Here is a 24089-nt window from a genome sequence, read left to right on the forward strand (position 1 = left end):
AAAAAAGCATGCATAAACAAACACCACCTTGATATTTACGACATTGCTATCGGAGGAAAAACGGCAAATGTTTAAAAATCCATGACAAAAGTATGTTCTTGCGTTGTTATTTATATTGTTGTTCGCTGTTGCAATTGTTGCTTAGTTTCACAGACTTGAATATAATTTAAGTATACGTTATTTGATTATTTTATAAGTTGTATTGTTAATTTTAAGTTAAACTGAAATATTTTATATAACCTTTATAAAAGCTTACGCTTGAATGGGGTAAAAAAGACCGAACCCAGGCATACCTATAATTCAAGAACAAATAATAGCGGTTAGCCAACAAATGTAAAAATTAAATCCAAATCCGCTTATGAAATACCGGGTCAAGGCTAATTACAGTGTTATTTTTTTAAACCTTATCTGCACCCATGAAATTTATATTTTGCATTGATTGAGTAATGTAGCTATTATTTTGTAAAAACTCTTTAAAATAAAAATGAAAAAATGGTCCTGTTGCCCTCTGTGGTCCCAACTTACTCTGGGTATGGGATAAAAAGGACCAAGTTGCAAATTTATGGAGAACAGCAAAAAATACATTTCTAGAGTGATGATTTAGATGGGAATTTTACTAAACATAGTCATATAGTGTTTGTTTGATATGCGTTTTTTGTTATGATATAATTGTTTCACAATATAATTGCTCAAAGTCAATTTGGACCTTTGTTTCCGCCCTACCCTATCAAACTACTATGGAATGTTGAAATAAATTACTTAAGTTTTATTTGTTAAAGTATGTTCAGAAAACATCAGAAAGACGACATATTGTCAAAATCATAAGTGGTAAATCCTAGGTCCATAAAAACGTCATAAATTTAGATTTTATCGTGTCCCAGAAACTATTAATAATGAATTCAATGCATGATAAAATATGACTAATCAAGAAGTGCGATCACTTATACATCAGAATGCAGGTAAATGCGGTCAAACAAAAAATTCGTCATTCACAAGTAATATACATATATATATTATATATATATATATATATATATATATATATATATATTATATATATATATATCGCTTAGACACATAGGATTTTCGGATACTAGGGATCAAAATAAGGTACATTGCTGCAGAAACCATTCCGTTTTGCCTATTTAGAGTACCACAATCGCGTCCAAATGTATAACCCCCCACACCAACTTGCAAAGACCGATCCACCCATGCCTATCGTTCAACCCCTGGGACCTCCGCTTAGAGGTCTCCCATACAAAATTTGCAAAAAATCACGGTTTTTTCGAAATTTTCTCAGCGAAAAATGATTTTTTAACAATTTTTTTTCGATATTAATTCATACACACACAAAAAAACTATTTCACAAAAAAAATATTACAATTTTTTGTTTCAATTTTTCCAATGCATTTTGTCTCTGCGTTTTTATGCTAGCTAGAAGCTGTTATGGCGCCGACATTAGAGAGATGTGCGAAATTTTCCAGACTTGAAACAAAAAATACTTTAAGCAATAATTTATAAGTTTTACATATTTTTATTTACATATGTGTTATAAATAAATCACTGATTTTTGTCATGTTGAAGTACCAAAAATGATGCAACTTTCGTTTAGGGACCTTTAAGGGGAGGTCCCAAGGGGTGAATCATGGACACGGGTTGATTTTTCAAAATTTGACCCAATCTTTGGGTGAATGCACGGGACATCAGAATTCATTTTAAAGATATGGTTTCTTCGACAAAGTATCTTATTTTGATCTCTAGTATACGAAAATCAGCCTTAGCGACTTTTTTTTACTCATAAAAAATCGACCCACCCTAATATATATATATATATATATATATATATATAGCCAAATTTCTGGTTGAACGTTATTCTTATATTAGCAGCATTATTAGTCAAAATATATGCACAATAAATAATAATAAAAATTTTCACCAGAAGTTTTGAAAATCAAATCAAGAGAAATCAGTGCAGCAGTTTTTGAGTATACGTCGACCAAAGGTCAAATTTTATCCATATACCCAAACACACATACTTTTTCCAAAACTGATGCCAAAAGGTTTATTGTAATATATTTGATTTTCAACAAATTGAAGTAGTTATCAGAGTTGATAGCTCTTACCGCAAAAATCATTTCTGATTTCAAACTTTATTACAAAGAAGTCAAATAGGAATATTGTGCACAGCCACTTCTTACCATAAAATATACATACAACAATGTAGAAAAAAGACAGATATGAAATTTAATCGAAAAATTTAAACTAAAAGGACATGAAAGTTATGACACATGCAATATGTTCCTCAAGTTGCATTTTGAACAAGTAACATCATCATGATCTTAATGATTTTGGATTTTAATGATCAAAATTGACTTAGTAATGCAGAGTCAAAGCGTTGTATTTATCACAATACAAAATATATAAAGTAAATTTTTATCTATTTCTTTTAAAAAAAAAATTGAATTAGTCATTAGTGATGAGTCAAAAATCTAATTTCATACTAGTGAATAAATTCTGTTTCCTCTATTATTCTAGTATGTAGTGCAGTCAGACAATACTTAGCAATTGAAATTAAACTTGAATTAATTAATACAAACAAATCATAACAAATGTACTTGAACAAAGGACAAAATGTATAATGGAATAATTTTTGGTGTCATCAATTATCGTCAAATTACGCTCCTGTTCTCGCATATATAAATATTTTATTCGAACAACGTAATGAATTTATAATCCACCTTTAATCACAATTGCTCGATAAATACCCGTGCTAATAGAAGCGATAGTCAATCATTGATCGATCATCCATCAATGACGATCAGTATTGTAAACAAAAAAAAATCAAACGTGATCATTAAACAATATTAAGTACACCAGGATCCGCAATTTGTGCGGAGGATTTGTCTCAAGTGTAAAAATAATAGTTCAAAATGTCTATGATAATAGAAAGTACGACTTGGGGATGGGGTATGGGTTTAAGTTCAACGCCAATTTTGGCAGCACTATTAGTAGTTTCGGCAGTTTTATACGCTATCCATTACTACCAAATGCAAAGTAGACTGCGCAAGCTAGGAGATAAAATTCCTGGACCACCAACTGTACCATTCTTAGGAAATGCCTTAATGGCTTTGGGAAAATCTCCTCATGGTGAGTGGAAATTTATTATAAGGCTTTTATCCTTCTTAAATAGAACATTAATGATCAAAAATATAGTAATAACTTTAGAGGTTTTTTTCATGATCTTACTGCTGATAGACAATGCAAACCATGTAATTAAAATACTCGTAATTTACCAGCCATTTCTTATAAAGTTTTCAAAAATTTAATGTGAAATCATTGTTTTCTAAAAATATTATCAAATTGCATCTTTCGCTACTGATATGTTGCTACCTAAGAAAAGATATCGTAGGTATACAAAATCGTGTTAACAAGATTGTTTATTAACATGTTTCATATTTCTATTACAGAAGTGTTGCAGACTGCCCTCAAAATGTCTATGGATATAAAAGACTCTGTTGGCAGAGCATGGTTTGGCAACAAATTGATTGTTTTCTTGTGGCATCCTGATGATGTTGAAATTGTCTTAGGTAGCCACGTTCATATTGATAAATCAGATGAATACAGATTCTTCAAACCTTGGCTTGGAAACGGTCTACTCATCAGCACAGGTAAATAACAAGAAACTGAAAGATCATACTTTAGTAACAGTCACATATCAAAAAAATATTAATGTCCATATCTATTATTTCACTCTCAGGAGAAAAGTGGAGAGCCCACAGAAAACTGATCGCCCCTGCCTTCCACCAAAATGTATTGAAGAGTTTCATTCGAGTATTCATATCGCTAATACACACCGAATCTTAAAACAACTAAGATTACAATCATCGTCAAATTCTATTGATCTTTCTTTTATGATTAAAGGGTTATATAATAGTGTTATAATAGTTTGGAATTGCTCGTTGATTTCTAAGAAATAATAAGTATACAATTATATATGTTTCTTCATTTTTCAGAAACTGCTATGGGAATCAGCAGAAAAACACATGACCAATCTGGCTTTGACTATGCTATGGCTGTCATGAAGTAATAATTTTATTCTAACAAACTAGAATTATATAAAATGTTTTCATTATTAATTGTATTTTCTTTATATCATAGGATGTGTGAAATTTTGCACTTGAGACATTACAAATTATGGTTACGATTTGATACAATTTTCAACTGGACTAACTTCGCAAAGAAACAAGAACAACTACTAGGCATTATTCACGGTTTAACTTCAAAAGTAAGTCATAGAAGATTTGGAATCAAATAAACAACATTATTTATCAGTATCGGTATTTGCCTTGAGGCAAGTTACATGCACTTCCCGATATGTCTAAATAATCGACTTAATCATAAAAAATAAATTAATTTATGAGAGATTAGAAGTATTCCGAGTGGATTTATTATATATAATTAAAAACGAACGAAACACGTTAACTCGGAGTATTTTCTAAAAGCAAATTTTCAAAAATCAATGATTTTTATAATTGAACCAGTTTTCGTAGGTCTTTAATGGTTTAGTATGTTCATTAAGACCAAGTACTCTATGTTATACCAAGTAAATCGTCTAATTTTAATTTCAAACCTCAAAAAAAACTCCTCATTTTCTTAAACTTTAATGATTTTTTAAAATTAAACTACTTGTCGTAAGGCCGTAATATTTCAGTAAGCTCTTTAAGACCATGATATATAGCGCCAAAAAATGTTCCATAAAAATCGGCCTGAATTTTTTTTTTTCAACAGTTAATTACAAGCTCGGTAGATTTTCATCTAAAACTAATCAGTATCATTCTCAACCAATATCTTTCGAACAGTTTTTGAATTTTTAAAATCTATTCGGTAATATGCTTAAATGTGGACGAAAAGTAAGACTTTCCAAATTACAAAGAAACGGCTGGACCGATCGTCGCACACTGAGAGACGATAATTCTCATTGAGATACATCAAATGGCTTTTAAATTTCTGAAATCGATTGAGGCGTTTTCGAGCAAACGTTATTCGAGGCAAAAAAATCTGTTCACATACTCATACATCACACACACATAATTTTTTCAAATTGGTTTCATTCGATTCGGAATTGCTGAAACGTCAAGAACACATAAAATTAACCATCGGATTTTTTATGAAAATAAACTTTTCTTCGGAAAGTAAAATATCATTACTTTTTCTGAAAGAGAATGTTCATTTACGCCTCTAATAAAAATTGATGATGGTGGTTTCAGGTATTAAATTGAAAAAAGAAGAATTCATTCAAAACAGCATTGATGGAAAATATTCTCCAGACTATTTCAAAAAGATCACTGCTGAAACTGAAAGAGAAAATGCAAAAGAACTTAACACAAACCAACCAAAAACTGGATTACGTGACGATTTGGATGACATTGACGAAAACGATGTGGTAAGTTGATAAAAAATAAATTCTGTCCTTTTGGCATTCATTTAATATTTTGATGCAGAGAATCCAAATCTATGTTTCTTATAGGTGAGAAACGTCGTTTGGCTTTCTTGGACCTTATGATTGAATCTGCTCAAAACGGCGCTCCCATTACTGACAAGGAAATCAAAGAACAAGTTGATACTATTATGTTTGAGGTAAAATATATTTTTATAAGTTATTTTCATATAAATCGTGACAAAATATTCTGATGATTTTTAATAATCGGTAGTTGATAAAGTCTCCGATCCTTTAAACTAGAAAAATTGCCCTTAATGAAAATATCGCAAGATCATAAATCTGATTACATGCGGCATAAAAAATGTATTCAAATATATTCTTTGAAAAAGCAACAGATTTGAATTTAGTCGAGCAAGGGTTAAAAAAAGTGCAAGTTAATTATCAAAACTTTTTAGAGCAATTCGAACACTTAATCATCGTTTTAAAAAATATTGTATGTAAATTTTATTCATGGTAAACTCCTTCACAAAAAGTATAATAAATTCATTATCATACATTAACAATGCCATTCGGCGAACAAATAAGATCAAATGTCGCATATGCAGTTTAATAAAATTCATTAATTAAGAATTACAAAGTGCAAATGATTCTTCAGTTTTTTGGTGACCTCAAGCTGTTAATTATTACAAGTGTTTATGTTAATATATTCCTTGTTTTCGATATATAATTTTGCGGAATAAGAAGTATATCGGATTCAATACATTTCAGAAAGAAAAATAATTATAAATGTTTATGATAATTATTCAAAAATGATTTTGATTAGGCGAATAGATAGTAACCAATCTGCAAAAATAGTTCATAATTAATTTGATAGCTGTAACTTCTTCAAATTATTAAACTAAATACCCTTTAAGTTTTTGATGTTAATATCAAATCAATGTCAACTTTTAAAAATTTGATAATATTTTGCCAAATTCAACTTTTATTTGGGATCAAATAAAATATCTATTTTAAATCTGAGCATTTCAACTTTTAATAATTTTGGAAAATAAGAAATTGGATCAATTTTCTCTCTTCTTTATAGGGCCACGATACCACTGCCGCCGGATCAAGTTTCGTCATGTGCTTGTTAGGAATCCATAAAGACATCCAAGACAAAGTATACCAAGAAATCTATGATATATTTGGAGACTCCGATAGAGATTGCACTTTTGCTGACACCTTGCAATTGAAATATTTGGAAAGGGTTATTTTTGAATCTTTAAGGATGTACCCACCAGTACCAATCATTGCCAGGACACTTAAACAAGATGTTCCACTTAGTAAGTAAAAGACAAACTTCCAAACTCATTTGTGAATACTAAGAATTAGTTTCCTCTGAATGTACTTGCACTGAATTTTGCATGAATCTAAGTAATTTCTGCTGAAATTATCATGTTGCTTAATTTCATTTCAGAATCTAAGAATCTAGTTGTACCAGCAAATTGCACTGTAGTTATTCCCACACTCAAGATGCACCGTAACCCCGATATATTCCCAAATCCTGATGTATTCAATCCTGACAATTTCTTACCCGAAAACAGTTCATCCAGACATTACTACAGTTATATTCCATTCAGTGCTGGACCAAGAAGTTGTGTTGGTGAGTAACATACATTTATCTTCTCCAGTAAAACTATTTTTTAATCACGAAAACCTTTAAAAAATATTAATTTTGGATTTGGTTTTTGATATTTTCCCATATAATAAATTATTGAATGTAAGGATTGATACTTGTTCTAAATCTGATGTGCCAATAATACATTAGATAGATAGGACTAGAAACACATCCCAAATGAATGGTTGTTCTATTAACTGCGGATTCTAGCATTATTCTATACAAATCTCCAATTTCTTCTATAGAAGTTATATTGCTTTCTTTTTTATTTAGTTAGTTTATTTATTTGTATTTCCTTCACAGGTCGTAAATACGCAATGTTGAAATTGAAGGTTTTGATCTCCACAATTTTGCGTAATTACCGCATTAAGTCAAATCTGACAGAAAAAGATTTCGTATTGCAAGGTGATATTATTCTAAAGAGGACTGATGGATTTAGGATTGAAATTGAACCAAGAACCACAAAAGTTTGTTGAATGTTGACTGACTCCTGCTGTTAAATTTATTTAGATAATATTAAAACTGTTAAATAATGTCTATGTATAGAAAAATGTTGAATTTTATAAATAATTAAAATATTATAATATTTATTTTATATAAATGTATACAAATGTTTATATATGAATATAAATTAATATTTTGCATGTATTGTTGATGATGTATATTATATATAAATATAATACACGCTGACAATAATAAATTAACTTTTTAATCATTTCGAAGAAAATTTTACTTTCAGTTTTAATAATTAATTAATCGTTATATATTAATAAAAATGGTATAAATTTTTATAAGTTTATATGATATCCATTATTTATTTTTTGACGAATTTATGGAATTTTCAGATTGATAACGTTCAGGTTCTGAACAAAAGTCCTAAAACAATATGGTCCTCCTAAAAATGGTTTAATTATGAAAATTATAATTAAAATTTGGAATAACAGGCCGTTTTAAAATTAATTTTTTTCATCACGATTATCTATAGTCTATACACATATCGGAAAGTTATTGCAACTTGATTTGGGAAAAAATGCAACATAAGCTTAGTTATTTATTAGACTAGTAATATTTTTTAGCTGATTCAAATAAGTATAATAAATAATTTAATAAATAGCTAGGAGTAAGTGGCATTTTCCCTTTAAGGCAAGTTGCAAAAACTTCCCAAAATACATTAATCAAATTCAAATTCAACGAGGAAAAAGCTGGAATTGCATTGATTTTTATTAGATTAAAATGTACTAATTAAATATGTGTTTTTTCGCTGTTTTTCAAGAAATTGTAATCTGGTCCTTCTTGTCCCTCAAGGGTCCAATGGTTCAATGTATTATTCTAATTTCAAAGGAATTTTACAAAATAAAAGCTACAGATACAAATTTTTGTCGACGATTTCGAGAACACGGTTCAAGCGATTTCAATTATTCAAAAAACAATTCGATTGCTGTTGATAAGAAGACGTGTTGATTTGTTTTTGGCATAGGCAGGTCTAGCCGTTACGAAGATACGGGCCAAAAAGTGTCACAAACGGTAACTAAGTTTTTAAGAGAACGGAGTGTCCGATTTTAATAATTCAAAAAAAAAAATTACTTGATTTGACAAGATGAACAACTGATTAAATTTTCATAAAGGCAGGTCTAAAGGTTTCGGAGACCTAGTAAAAAAAGTAAAAAAAATGCCATTTGGCGGTGAAAAATGATTATTAGACAAATGCACATAAAATTATCAGATATTTTATAGAGATTTTAACAATAAGTATAAATTTTGTTTGCATTCCTATGGGTTCCGTACCAATGTTTGTCCGTTAGACGGCGTCGCAGTTAAAGCAGTACGATTGCTCTGAAAAAAAGTTCAGAACTTCCAAAATATTTCAAAATAAATAAAACTTTTTTTTTTCGAGAAGTCTTTTTCCCATAATTTTTTTTTTCAAAAATTTATAGTTTCTCAAAAATCTAATTTTTTCAAAGTAATTTTTTTTCAAAAATGTTAATCCTTTTTAAAAAAAAATATTACGGCAAGTTCCAGCAATTTGCTGGAATGGTATTGTTGATGCCATGTGCCCCACTAATTAACTTCCCGTAGGGTAGAGGTGGGTCGTTGACGGTTTTGCCGTCAACGAAACGAAACGGTTATCGGGGTTTCGTCAACTAGTTAAATAACTAGTTATTTTTCAACTATAGTTATTTTTAACGATTCAACGCTGGCAACGTTAAGAAACTGATAGTTGAAATAACTGTTTCATTGAAAGTTGGTGAAATGAAGTTTGTTCTTATAAAAGTCATGTTGAGGTTGTCAACTGATTTGATGAATAAGAAGAAGTAAATGTGAATTGTCACATTTATTACACACACACACACATATATATATATATATATATATATATATATCATATTATTATTAATAATAAATAATGGTTTAATTTAAAAAACTTAAATATTTTCATTACAGCAAAGCCGTATACTAAAACATTGAATTTACATGTTATATAAAAATAGCAATATAAAAATATATAGTTACATAAAAATGTTATAAAAAATAAAAAATCAATTTTCAGGTTTAGTTTAAAAAAATTATTACAAGACAAATGCTATGAGAATTTTATGAAAAAATATTAACCATTGAAAACTATAAAAAAAGCAACTGATTTTCTAAAATTAAACGATTTGGCGCGTGTTGCAAGTTTCTAAAATATGTGCATATTATAAAATCTGCAATATTATAAAAGCAGTAGCCTAACAATAAGCGATTTTCATAGTATTAGTTGATCCTTTTTGAGGTCAGATACCTGCGTACGTTCGTTTTCGACAACGAACGAACTCCTATATAGTTGAATAAATAACTGGCCGCCATGTTTTCAACTGTTTCGAAACTAGTTGATTTTCAACTAGTTATTTCGTTGCGACGAAACGGTTAGTTAGTTAACGAAGAAGAAACGGTTGAAAATAACCGTTTGTTGATTCAACGCCCATCACTACCGTAGGGTAAGTTATTGTAGTGGGCCGAAAATCGGAATTGAAAATTTTTACATTTCTCGACGTTTTGAAAGTTTCTGAACATTTTGGCATACCACAGAAAAAATGGATGTGTGTGTGTGTGTGTATGTATGTATGGATACAAATTTCCAGTCACGTTTTCGGGCGCACGGATCAACCGATTTGAATGGTTCAAAAAACATTCGATTCCTATCGATAGGGAAAAGAGCTGATTAGTTTTTGGCAAAAGCAGGTCCAGCTGTTTCGGGGATACGGAGCAAAGAGTGCAGAAAATAGAAATCGACTTTTTGAGAGAACGGAGTATCCGATTTGAATGATCTAAAAAACATTCAATTAGTAATGATTGGGAGAAGTGTTTATTAGTTTTTGGCAGAGGCAGGCCCAGCCATTTGAAAGATACGGAGCTAAATATGTGAAAAATGGCAGTTTTTGAGAGAACTAAGCGTCCGATTTGAATGATTCAAAGAACTTCCTGCTTGTCTTAACAAAATAATTGATTTTGGAAAAAAAAATTTTTGTTTCAATATTTTTTTTTTTTTTTTTTAATTTTTTGTATATCGAAAATAATTCAGATTTTATTTTTAATTCTGACTATAGTTCTAATATACTTTAAACAAATAATTTCAACTTTGCAATTCAGTTTATATAATTCTTATAAATATTAGACAATGTTACAATATTTATAATAATCTATTTCAGTAATTCCTCGAATTCACTAATTCAGTATTCCTCGAACATTTCGTTACGGTACGGGAAGTTCCAGCAATTTGCCTTAAGGCACGATGCCACTAGTTTTAAAATGTAACCGTCATATTATATCAATATTATTGACAAATGTCAAAAATGAAGCTGTCAGTTTGACAGATAACGTCCACGCTACAAAACGAAAACACCTAACCTTTACCTTTTATACATAGTTTTATTCATTAATCATGTATAGTTTAAATAATATTTAGTATATATTTTTAATTTTAACAAAGTGACATACCATTTATATATAAAATATAAAAAATAATATAATAATTCTATTACCAAAGAAGAAGATTGTGTGATAAGAACTACCATGTAGTACAAATCAAGTCTAATTTAGTTAGGAACAAGTCACAAATATCCGTATAGAAAATATGGAATCTAAGATAAATATTGACGATAATTCCAAGACCAAATCGAATGAACAAAGTATTAAATTTTTTGGACTAGATTTAACTAATTACTCCCCAACTAACCGATTTCTTGTGTGCTGTGTTGGAGTTTTCTTTTTTTACCTGCTTTATGGCTATTTACAAGAATTAATTTTTACTCTAAAAGGATTCGAACCTTATGGATGGTTTTTGACTTTAATACAATTTTTTTACTATAGCATATTTGGATTAATTGAAATTAATCTGACTAATAATTTTAAAAGAAAGATTCCTATGAAGGTTTATTTATTGTTGGCTGGTTTAACACTTGGCACGATGGGATTTTCAAATGCTTCTCTTGGGTATTTAAATTATCCCACCCAAGTCATATTTAAATCATGCAAGCTTGTGCCAGTATTAATAGGCAGTATTTTAATTCAAGGCAAACGATACAAAGCTTTGGATTTTGTAGCGGCTATATTGATGTGTGTGGGATTAACTGAATTCACTTTAGGTATTAATAACATAGCTAACCATCAAAACAAATTCAGCATGTAGCTACATTTTAATACTTCTATTACACTAATTTTTAATTATTGATCACAGCTGATTCTAGAATGTCACCAAATTTTAACACAACGGGCATAATCATGATTTCATTAGCATTGTTATGTGATGCTGTCATAGGAAATGTTCAAGAAAAAGCAATGAAGGACTTTTCAGCTACAAATGCAGAAGTAGTATTATATTCGTATTCCATTGGATTTGTATATTTGCTTGTAATATTATTGTTGTCCAACAATTTGTTTAATGGAATACAGTTTTGCTCCATGGTAAGCATTAAAATCTCAAATGATTTTGTAAACAGAAGGAGGCAGTTTAAGAAATAAGATATTTTAATTGTAAGTGAAAAGAAAATTACTTAATTTATTTCAGCATCCATATGAAACATATGGCTATGGATTGTTATTCAGTTTAACTGGCTACTTAGGTATACAAATTGTTCTAACATTAGTGCGAACATGTGGTGCACCCACAGCTGCTTCGGTAACAACAGCAAGAAAAGGAGTCACTATAGCTCTTTCATTTGTATTTTTCAACAAACCTTTTACTATGCAGTAAGTATTTAATTGTATTTAACACCAACTACATTATACTTTGAATATTAAAATGTAAAACCATTTTTTGCTTCAGATATTTATGGTCTGGTGGTATAGTCCTCGCAGGAATTTATCTAAACATGTACAGCAAAAGAAATCCAGATGCATTTAATCAAATTAAGCAAAGTTTCAATAGGTTATACTATAGTATTAATGATAGAATTAAAATACGAACACATTCATCTAACAGAAGGCTGTTAATCAATATATAATTAAAAGTGATAAATTGCATAGATAAATAAATGTTTATAATAAAGACTTTTTTTACTTAAAAATGTATAAAAAATAAGTTTTTATACTTTTGTTTATAATCATATTTACTTGTACTTATTAGTTATAAACGAATTTTTTTATTTTTAATTAATTTTTATCAAGATTTTCTGTGTAAGGACTTCTCACTTCGGCCATTGATCATTATAATAGTTGTATAATTATTATAGTGATAATAATTAAATATTAAATACAAAAATACCAATGTTTTTTATCCTTACGGATCGAGAAATCTGGTAGTTTTGTATGTTAAGTTTTCTCAAATTATTGCTTCAAAATTGAACAATTTTTTAATAATTTGGGTGAATATATATTCTGCAAATATTCAATAAAGTCTTGTGATACTAGTAAAGTCTTTGAAACCTTGAGAATAAAAGAAAAGATTGGATGTACAGTGACATATTCATGCATGCATGAATAATCTATAATAAATTCAGGTAATACACAAATCTAAATTTCAATATATTTAAATAAAAATAAGTAATGACTATATAATGTGATCAAATAAAAAAAAATTTAATCAACATGCTAATGTCATAACCAAAGTCCAACGCTAGCTAACAGTTAAATTATTGATATTCTATATAAAACTTACATAAATGATGTCATTTTCTCTCAACTCCACAAGAATTAAAAAATCTAATTATTTGAAATTTTATGAAAAACACTATTTTTCACTATCACTTTTATTTCCTAAACTGAATTGTTATTTAATTTGAGCTACCATCAGTATTAAGTCTTAAAACTAGTGGTAACGGTTTAACAAGTTTGACTTGAGTTAACGGCCAAATCGCTAAAAACCGTTAACACAAAGGTTAAAATTGTGGCGCGGGATTTAAAAATTTTGTGGCAATCATTTAATATTAATATATAAAATAAAGATTAGCACAAATATATATATAAAGCTATCTATCTATGAACTCTTCAACCCTAATTTTCTCACATATTATCTTTAGTAAAAATGATTTTTGATTTAAGCAAAAATGGATTCGTTTGTGATTATACCTAGTATAGGCAAGAATAAATTAAGTAAGTAGTTTAAGTATATATTTAATATATTTCTTTAAAATGTAAAATACAAGTAGAAAAATTCAGAATAACATATAAGTCAGTCCAATGTTAAAACCGATGTCATTAGCAGGCCCTGAAATAAGATAGATAATTTATTGATATTATTGAAACCATATAATTTTATTTCTTTGAAGAGCATTTTTTATTAAATTTATCAATAAGTTAAATAATTCTATTTTTTTGCAATGCATTCTTAAGAGTTATTTTAAAGTTCGATCAATTAGCTATTACTCTTTAAATGCTTGAAACCATATAATTTTATGTAGCAAAACATTTAAATTAATAAAATATTGCTAATATATATACCAATAAATCACCTGCATTAATGTACATTCATATATATCACAAAAACAAATAAATGGAAATATATAATTTATACTATAATTATGATGATTATCTAGTATAATTGAGATGTATTTATGTATATATATATATATATATATATATATATATATATATATATATATATATATATATATATATAAAGCGAGAGGTTTTTCTTCGGATGATGAAATAATATAATAAAATTGTTTCTTATAAATTAATAAATTTTGAAAAACAACACAAAAACACAAAATTGCACGAAAAAATAAATAAATGTGGAATAAAAAATTGATGAAACGTCGAGTTATGAAAAATTTAAAAAAATTGTAAAATTAAAATAAATGATATATTTTATTATAAAAAAGCTTATTCCAAACGAACATGTTGTTAATTTGGAAATTGTATTATGAGTGTCGCATTATATATATATATATATATATATATATATATATATATATATATATATATATATTTAAACCGTTTGCTAATTTTTATGTTGAAAAAGTTTATACAGTGTGCCTTATCGCCTTCAAATGTTGCAATACGGATATTGATAACATTTTGCCTCTGTTGTTCGAAGATATTGAATTTATTAAGAAAACAAATATTAAGACAAAACAAGTAATAATTTTCTGATAAATTAAGTAATACATATTAGTTTTAGATAGATATTTATAGTGTACATATAATGTCGAGCCATTACAACAAATGTTGACTATACACTGCAATAAGGGCAAATGATACAAATAAGATTCACAAGAAATCTCATATTTAGTAATACATGGTATTCTATATATATATATATATATATATATATATATATATATATTTAATCTGTTAACATACCAGTATATGAATCAAAATCAGCAATGTGCTTGCAGCAACCCAGCACCAAGCAAACCCCAAACACAAGAAAGTTCTTGTTTGTTGAACTTGTAGTAATATATAATAAAAGAAATAATAAATAACAAGTAAAATTACAGTGAGAAGTTATAAAAAATTGCAGCATATTATTAAAGGCAAATTACTCTTCAAATAAATCACACAATTTACATTCGAGTGTATATGGATCCATATCCATTAAAAAAGTGTAATTGGACAAAATGTATTTATTATTATAATAATTATAAAAATATATTTTTTATGTTTCAACGTAGTATGATTAAACTTCAAATTAAATTTTATATAAGTACATGAAACACGATATTATTATACAAATCCACCATTATCTCAAATTTTGCCAATCAATCCATGGATTTCCAAGTCATGCATGTCCAATAGCCCAAAGTCGTTTTTAATTTCATTATTTATATTTTTAGAAAAATGTTCCAACATTTTTTAGAGTAAAATGTGAGTTTTCTAAATCTCAATAAAAGCTCAAATCCTTAACAATTTAAAATTTGAAAAATATTTGATAATTTTCATACTCACACCACATTACATCAACTTCGATCGGTTTTGGTTCCTCCTCGCGTATACTGAAACGTCTTCGGCCGCCGGAATCCAATGCTTTTTGTATCTCATCGCTCATATTATTATACGGTTCTGTAGGATTTACCAGAGTATCTAGTGCAAAACCTAGATAGAGGCAAAATCTATCAATTTTTTTTATTTCACTCCATAACTGACTAAGTTTTGCATATGATAATATTAAAGAAATTATATCTCACCTAATCCAAGAAGCCTATCAGATCGTAAGTACATCAAGTAGCTGAGCACTACATAAAACGCTGTGAGAACATATGCTGAAACTTCTAAGCAATAAATCAGCAGAGCAATCTGAAAGACGCAGAGAGCTTATATTTTGCTTGAATGAATAAACAAAAACTAGTTGGTTTGGTATTTAGCCTTGAGGCAAGTTACATGAACTTCCCGATATGTGTAAATAATCGACTTAATCAATAAAAAATAAATTAATTTATGAGTGATTAAAAGCATTCCGAGTGGATTTATTACACATAATTGAAAACGAACGAACACGTTAATCGGAGTATTTTCTAAATGCAAATTTTCAAAAACCAATAATTTTTTAATTGAACCAGTTTCCGTAGGACTTTAATGATTTATTACGTTTATTAAAACCAAGTACTCTATCATTATACCAAGTCAATTGTCTAATTTTAATTTTAACAAACGTCAAAAGAAATACTCATTTTCTCAAACTTTGATGAATTTTTAAAATTAAACTACTTGTCGTAAGGCCGTAATATTACAGTAAGTTCTATAAGACCATGGTATATATCGCCTAAAAAAGTTCCATAAACATCGTCTTAATTTTTTTTTCAACAGTTAATTACAAGAAAACGGCTCGGTAGATTTTCACCTAAAACTAATCAGTATCATTCCCAACTAATATCTTTCGAACAGTTTTTGATTTTTTAAAATCGATTCAGAATTGCGGGCTAAAACGTAGACAAAAATTTTTTCACTTTTCTGCAATTTACAAAGAAACGGCTCAGCCGATCGTCGCACAAAACTCAGAAACGCTAGTCGTTGTCGAGATACATCGAATGGCTTTTAAAGTTTTGAAATCGGTCCAGCCGTTTTTGAGAAAACGTCGATTTACGGTAAAAAATCTGTTCACACACACACACACATACTTTTTCCAAATTTGATCTCATTCGATTCAGAATGGCTTGAAACGTCGAGAAAACATAAAATTAGCAAATCGGATTTTTTGATGAAAACATTCTCCTTCGGGAGGTTAATAATCAATAATAAAATTATGATAAACTCGATTATAGACTATAATCACATGTATCATGACAGACAATTGAGAATTTGAAAAATAAATAAGCTCTCATTTGATATTCATAAATATAATTTCTTTTAAATCTCGTCAGAATTTCGAGAAACCGAAGTAGGAATTGAAATTTTCTAAATGTATTAATATTCTTATTTTCTTAAAAAGCCTAAAGTTTGTATGATGTTATTTGTAATACGCGTTCCGGCAAACGATTTTTGGGCCGGATCGCATTCCGACAAAAAAAAATTTTAAAAAATATTTGATAAATGATTTTTATAATTGATAATATAACTATTTTTTATTAAACGTTTTTATTATTGAAATAAACATGCATATATACACAAAGACGGTTTTGTAACGGTTTTTGTTTCTTTCCTTCTCGAATGGAACCGGAACAAACATATGAGAACCGGTATTTGGATCGGATTTTTAATTTTAACGTTCCGTTAAAGAAAATGTAAGTACAACGGTAATAATATGTTTAAATAAATAAATACACACTTGATATTATCAATGTATATAACCACTAATGTTATATCTATGCGGACAAATAAATAAGTACAAATAATTATTGAACTTACGAAACATTTAATCAGTTTACGCTGAGCCGGGCCCCACTCTTTGTCGTAAGCTGATCTTGCAATTATCCAATTCAATACTGCTAAAACAAGAACTCCAAAAATTAATAAATTAGAGAGGTAACGAATGCCAAACAACCTGAAAATATTACCAATTTATATTATATTATAATTTAAAAATTATAAATATAATATTTTTTAAATAAGCAAAAAGACTTACTCTGGACATCTTTGTCCAATTGTAAGGGCATAGTTCAGAATTGCGTTGAGCGGTTCCGTAGAAACCAATACGAATAGGGAAGCGCAACCCACCATCGACAAGCTTACAACGGTTGGTTCTCTCATAGGAATCATGATTGGAATCTGGGTTGGAATTAAAATTTTTATTAAAAAAAAATAATAAAATTTAATATGAATATAAAATTAAATATTTATAATTCATACAAATATAAATTCTATTTATAAAACATTTAGTATAGAAGAACAAAGTGTTAGAGAAGTCTAGTTTTGTTTAAAATCAGCCCTTTGTTTTTACCACCATCGAAATCATCAAACAAATCTTTTAATTATAATTTTTCAACTTTATAAAGTTCAAAATGAATATTTAATACTATTATTTGTCATAGTAATTATATTAGAATCGTATAAGAATCTCATATGATCCTTCAATGGATTCTAATTTTGAAAAATATTACTAGCAATTAGATTGTATTAGAATTCATCTTTCGCCTACAAATGATCGTTCGAAGTTCGAATTTGAAAAAAAAGAAGGATGATAGAAAGAAATTTGAAAGAAAAAAAAGGTAAAATGTGATTGTTTAAACTTACTTCAAAACAAAGTTTAAAAATTATAAATTAACAGTATCCTTAAAAATGGATAAATTGAATAAATGTTCTTATTATTTACTGATACAACATTATTATAATAATGCATAAATTTATTAAACATTCTTATGAAATTATTGCTCTACATGTAAGACTAATAATTGAGTTGTATATATACATAATAATGCATCTCAAATGAGCTAAATATAATAAGTAATTTAAATATTTTGAATTACTATTTCAACTTATTTATTCATGTTTCAAACATCGTAATATGATGGTAATCTTATTATGGATTATATTAACTTATTTTTAAATTGTCTGAATGGCCTGATTATTGATATCACAAAACAAATATATCATATAATGCAAAAAACAATGAAGGTAAACAAACATATCAAGCAATACGAGAAACAAATGGGATTAAATACAATTCTCTTTATATCATTATTCAAACAAATTATGAATACAAGAAGTCTGTATTTTAAATTTACCTGTTATAATCGTGTTCACAATACTTGATTAATCTCTGATTTGTCACTTTACACTGAAACAAATGACACCAACAACATTTTACATATTATACTGATAATGTTACTTGATTAATAAACAATATTGGATCCACATTACAACTCTACTTATTAATCGTTTTGTAATAATTTTATAAATTACCTTTCTAATGAAAAACGCAATATTTTAATCATTGCACTCAAAAAAAAACATTTCTAATCTGAAAATCTTTTCTTTTTTCTACTAAACATAATATATTAGTCAACATGAAGACATCTATTTTCTACTGATTATTTCTTGTTCTAACGAAATATATACTTACTACAGCAAATGTTTAATCAGCATCATTTTGCATTAAAAAATAAAAATATGATAGCAATAATAAATTTAAAACATATATATTATCTATTATATATTACATTTCAATTGGAATTTTGTCACATTTAGGTACAGGGGTTATATTTCAATCTAACACAGAAATATATGTTTTCATATAAATTCGTAATCAATCTCACATGTATATATGGCACAATCAATTACAAACCCTTATTGTAATAAACTACGTTGATGGGGCATTTAACATGGCACCCGTCCTGGCTATTGATTACCTCCTGAAAAAAGATAGACATACAACATAAAGATTATTTTACATACTATAAGTATTTTCCAAATGAAATGTTAAAAAATGAATTTTAGACAGACTAAAGTACTTTTAACCAACAATATAATAATATGAATAATAAACTGCATGATTGCAATGCATTAGTTGTATTTTATAAAAACGGTAGAGAATTGAACTACGAAATATATTATAAAATGAGAAGACATTCTTATTTTATTACAATTATTTTTCTTCAAAAATTACCTGAAGTTCACATTCAAGTCTGTTCACAGGAATGCTGGCTCTTTGTTCGAATAGAGCACAACACAAGGGCGTTGCGAATGTTAAGAAAAATCCAACCAATCCTGAAAAATAAGATAAAATTATTATGAATTATATAGAATATTTTTTTTTGGTGTACAGACAGTTACATATTTTAAACATAATTCAAAATTTTTCATATAAATGATCTAAACTGAGCAAATAATTGAGGAACGCTAATTAATAAATTCCGAAATTTCATTGCATATGAGTTTTATACTGCTGTTATAATAATTAATATTCAATAATAATTATAATTTATAATTATATTATATTGACAATATTATTAAAGACATGCCCTATAACAATAATAATTTTAACAAAAATTCTTGGCAAAACAATCAGATTTTTTAAAAAGTCTTAAAATTTACCTATTTGAATTGGAGCATTTGCCCATGGATACCGGCATAAAGTACCTCTTAACTCTAGATGATTCATAATGATTGGTACACACAACTGAAATAATAATAATAATAAAATAAATTACATTTTGTAAATATACCATATAAATTTTAAGACAGATAAGTTAAAATATAATCAATTTAATCAAATAAAATTCATTATGAAACTAGATGTAAATAGCTAAGAAATCCTGATATGTGTAAATAATCAATAAATGGATGATCAACTATTTAGATAAAAATTTCAACCATTTATTTCGAAAATAAAGTTTTAACTTTCACCTATATGAAAACTAATTACTAACGTGATTTTCAATTGTTATCTTTCAAACAAACTTAAATATTATAATTATAAAACTTTAATATTATTCAATATATAAAAATACTTTTAATTAATATATCACACTTACCATTCCTGGTGCAGCCATACAAACTCTGGAAAATACGACTTGTGCAATTCCTTCTCTTGCAGCAACCTTAGAAGCACCTCGGTCTTTACCATGTTCATCTGTTAACTGAATACCTGAAAGATAAATTATTCATGTTTCATTATTATGAAGAATTCAAACACTAAATATATATAATACTTTACAAAATAATATTAATTTTTAATAAACTAGGAATTTATATATTTAAACAAGCCTCCAAAAGAACCTCACAATTCTTGCTGCTTATTTATTATTCAAACAAAGAATTCACTCTCTTAAATAATATCATTTAACAATTGTTATTTGCCCTATTATTACTTAATACTATAAGTTCTGATTCCCCTATACATTATTTATAAGATATATTTGATTTCCAGTATATCAATATAAATATGCAGCAGTAAAATCAAAAGTATATATTTCTTAAAATTTTAAAAATAATAATACCATTTCGTAGTTCCTGCAAACGCATCATAGGCACATTGATGCAATTGGAAGCTGCAACAGCTGCAAAAGGAACAAATCGGCCAACTACAGGAGGAAACCGCTGAAAAAATAAATTTAAATTTATATACAAATTTATTTTACTTATAAAGAGACTAATTGCAGATTGCCCTGATTATTTAATACCATGGTGTAAAAATTCTGAGGATCTTATCCTAAGATAAGACCCTCAGATTTATTCATACCCATACCTTTACTAATTTATTCAATGTAAGAGCAGTACCCAAAGCACCTCCAGTAGCTAGTACATAAGATGTTAATAATTGTCTAAAACAATTATGAAGACAATTAGCTATATAGCACATAATATAGACTTTACTATAAATTATATTAATTTCTTTTACCCATTACTAATTTCGGAAGAACCTGATCTGTTTGTATAATTGACTAGAGCATTAAATGACTGATTGAGCCACTGCCAGAAGATAACAGCACCAGGTGATTTGTAGAATGTCATCATACCTAATTGTAAAAAATACAATTTATTTATATATGTATACAAGATGAAATGTTATGTATTTGATGTTGATTGATTACCTCCAGTAATAAGCATATTCATTGGAACTTGAGCAGACATTCGACCAATTAAGTTCATTTTTGCACCAGTATCAGGATGGTAAGCAGAATCATATAATGTTTTAGCTCGCCATAAATCTTCCACTGTTAATGTATTTGGTAGTTTCTCTCCATTTCTAAAAAAATATGCAAATGCATCAGAAAATTATTTATTATTGGTAATAAGAAGAATAAATTAAGATTTCATAAAAAAAATGACCCTTAATATATTATTATATATATATTAGGGTGGTCCTTAAAATGGTCATTTTCGAATTTCCTTGCTCCCAGGGGCTCAATTGGTTTCAAATTGATAAAAAACAATTCTCTGAAAGTTTTAGCTCTTAATATTAACGTTTAGATAGAGCGCAATTCAATCAAAGTTTGTATGGAAAGAACAAGGAAAAAATTTTGAAAGTTTAAATAAAATGTTTTAGGTATAACTTAGCAACAAATGAATGAGTTTTATTCATTCATTTGTTCGCTAAATTAGATCTAAAAAACCTTTTTTAAATTTTTGAAAATTTTTCCATGCTATTTCCATATAAAACTTTGATTAAATTGCGCTCTATCTAAACGTTAATATTAAGAGCTAAAACTTTCAGAGAATTATTTTTTATCTATTTGGAACCATTTGAGCCCCTGGGAGCAAGGAAATTTGAAAATGACCCTTTTATTATTTGCATTGCATTATAATTATATGCAATAAGATTTCCTTCATAAGTATATAAAATAAAAATAAATAACAATCTGTTAATTAAATAGAAGAAACATGTAGATATAAATTAAAAAAAACTAATTGTTTCATAATTTAAAATATTATACTTGAAGTGATTAATATACATTATATATGTAACATATGTAGCATATATATGTAATGATATTTATTTATATATTATTTTTATATCTCAGTCGAGAGGGGTTTTTGGTATGAAATTAAAGTGTTTGGTAATGATATGAAATGTAAAATTGCTTACCTGTATTTAGTGACGATTTCTCGTGCATGTTCAAGCTGGCTATTTGTGGCAAAAATATTTAAAGGATTTGTAGTGCCAAAGAAATGTCGTGCCCGATTCCAATACACACTGAAAATTAAACACTATACTTAATACGAGGTTCAAAATTCTTATTGAATTTCAACCTCTGATTCATATCATACACATTATATATAATAACACAAACATATTTATAAATAGGCACATAAAATCGTAAAATTACTATATTATTATGTAGTGTATTAAATATTATCATTTATTATACCTTTGGTCATATCTTGGTTTATCAATATTAATATTCCTCGGCAAACATGGCCCTTTCAATTCTTTTACCTCTAAGTTATTGTTACTTAATGCAGCTGCTACATTTGATTCAGTATTTGGCGACATTTTATTCTAGATTTTATTGGATGAAAAATAATCTGCAAAAATAAATGTTTAAGTTTAAATATGAGTTGATAACTTTCCAAGGAGATAAGCATGTTTGTAGTTAAGAGAAATATGATATGTATGTGATAAGTTTCTAAGTTATGTGCACTAGAAGATAATGGCTAATACAATACAATATAAATGAATTATAAAAATAGATTTATGTATAATGCACATGCAGTTATAAGTGAATCTTTACATAACATTGCATGCTCATCAACATACATTTTTGCATACCTAATAAAAAATCCAATAAGTACTATAAATGTTAAAAAAAATAAAACTTTGAATTAAAAGATATTTCTTCCTCAAAACTTGGTTTTGTTATGTGTTCAAATTGTTATAACTGGTTCATTATTTTTTCATGGATATGTATTCACTAAGCACAGATTTATGCTATCAATATATCGTAACAATCTTAGAACATTGTCACGCACATTAAATTCAAATAAATGACTGAATTTGACATTGAGTAAATTGAAAGTAATTTTTGGGTTATGACTAGTGTCAAGATTTTCGTGACGCGACTTTGAATCCCCACTTGCATTTGATGCTGTCATCGTTCTGAAATGAAGTTAGATTTTCATTACTGCTGAAATTTTGATATAAACTTTCAAAATTTGGAAACAAATGATAATTAATACACAATTGATTTAGTTTGGCGCAATTCAAAAATGATTGGTTGCATATTCATAATGTTTCATGCTTCCGCTTCCTGCTGAAAAAACGTGATACATTTCCGGTATAGGGTCAAATTTGAAATTTGACCCCAATGAATAGGTCAAATCTATTTATATTTAGAGAAAATTAGTGAATTTCTCAAAATGTAACAATTTATTGTTAACTTCTGAAAAAGGGAAGTTTATGTCTTTGCCGGAAAATCTGATTTGCTGATATTGTTTTTCGACATTCAAATCACTCTCAAATTTTGAATACTAATACAAAAAGTCTGTTTTACACGGTCTTTTGGTACACGGTTTTGATATAAAACGTTTGAAAATTGAATATTTTAATTTTTACACGATTTAGTCCATTTAGCACGATTTGAAATTTTATGTACTTAATTTTTTTTTGTCAAATTTAATTTTTGCGAAGTATGTTCATGTCACAAAAAAAGTTATTTATGAAGAAAAAAGTCTGAAACCATCGATAGTATCGATAGTTTG

General features: G+C 27.7%; 2 protein-coding genes and 2 pseudogenes across 2 annotated transcripts; 2 read left to right on the forward strand and 2 right to left on the reverse strand.

Moving 5' to 3' along the window:
• The window catches only part of LOC113372717, a 6682-nt pseudogene extending 4968 nt beyond the window's left edge, over positions 1–1714 (reverse strand).
• A 1092-nt stretch (positions 1715–2806) lies between these two features.
• On the forward strand, positions 2807–7586 carry LOC113372712 (annotated as a pseudogene).
• Positions 7587–11208: 3622 nt separating this feature from the next.
• Positions 11209–12577, forward strand: LOC113373815 (adenosine 3'-phospho 5'-phosphosulfate transporter 2-like). The gene is made up of 4 exons (XM_026614089.1): positions 11209–11719; positions 11812–12038; positions 12142–12323; positions 12400–12577. Exons 1-4 carry the CDS (start codon positions 11209–11211, stop codon positions 12575–12577), a joined length of 1098 nt encoding a protein of 365 aa, XP_026469874.1.
• Positions 12578–19130: 6553 nt separating this feature from the next.
• On the reverse strand, positions 19131–23348 carry LOC113372714 (sideroflexin-1-like). The gene is made up of 11 exons (XM_026613062.1): positions 23161–23348; positions 22760–22916; positions 22477–22584; positions 21482–21636; positions 21289–21406; positions 21136–21211; positions 20888–20987; positions 20423–20535; positions 19983–20067; positions 19555–19655; positions 19131–19300 (listed from the first exon to the last, which is right to left on the reverse strand). Exons 2-11 carry the CDS (start codon positions 22882–22884, stop codon positions 19226–19228), a joined length of 1056 nt encoding a protein of 351 aa, XP_026468847.1. The 5' UTR covers positions 22885–22916; positions 23161–23348; the 3' UTR covers positions 19131–19225.
• Positions 23349–24089: the final 741 nt, after the last annotated feature.

The sequence above is a fragment of the Ctenocephalides felis genome, unplaced genomic scaffold (genome assembly GCF_003426905.1).
Source record: "Ctenocephalides felis isolate EL2017-DRISC unplaced genomic scaffold, ASM342690v1 CF-g0.4_SCAFFOLD_01604, whole genome shotgun sequence".
NCBI lineage: Eukaryota > Metazoa > Arthropoda > Insecta > Siphonaptera > Pulicidae > Ctenocephalides > Ctenocephalides felis.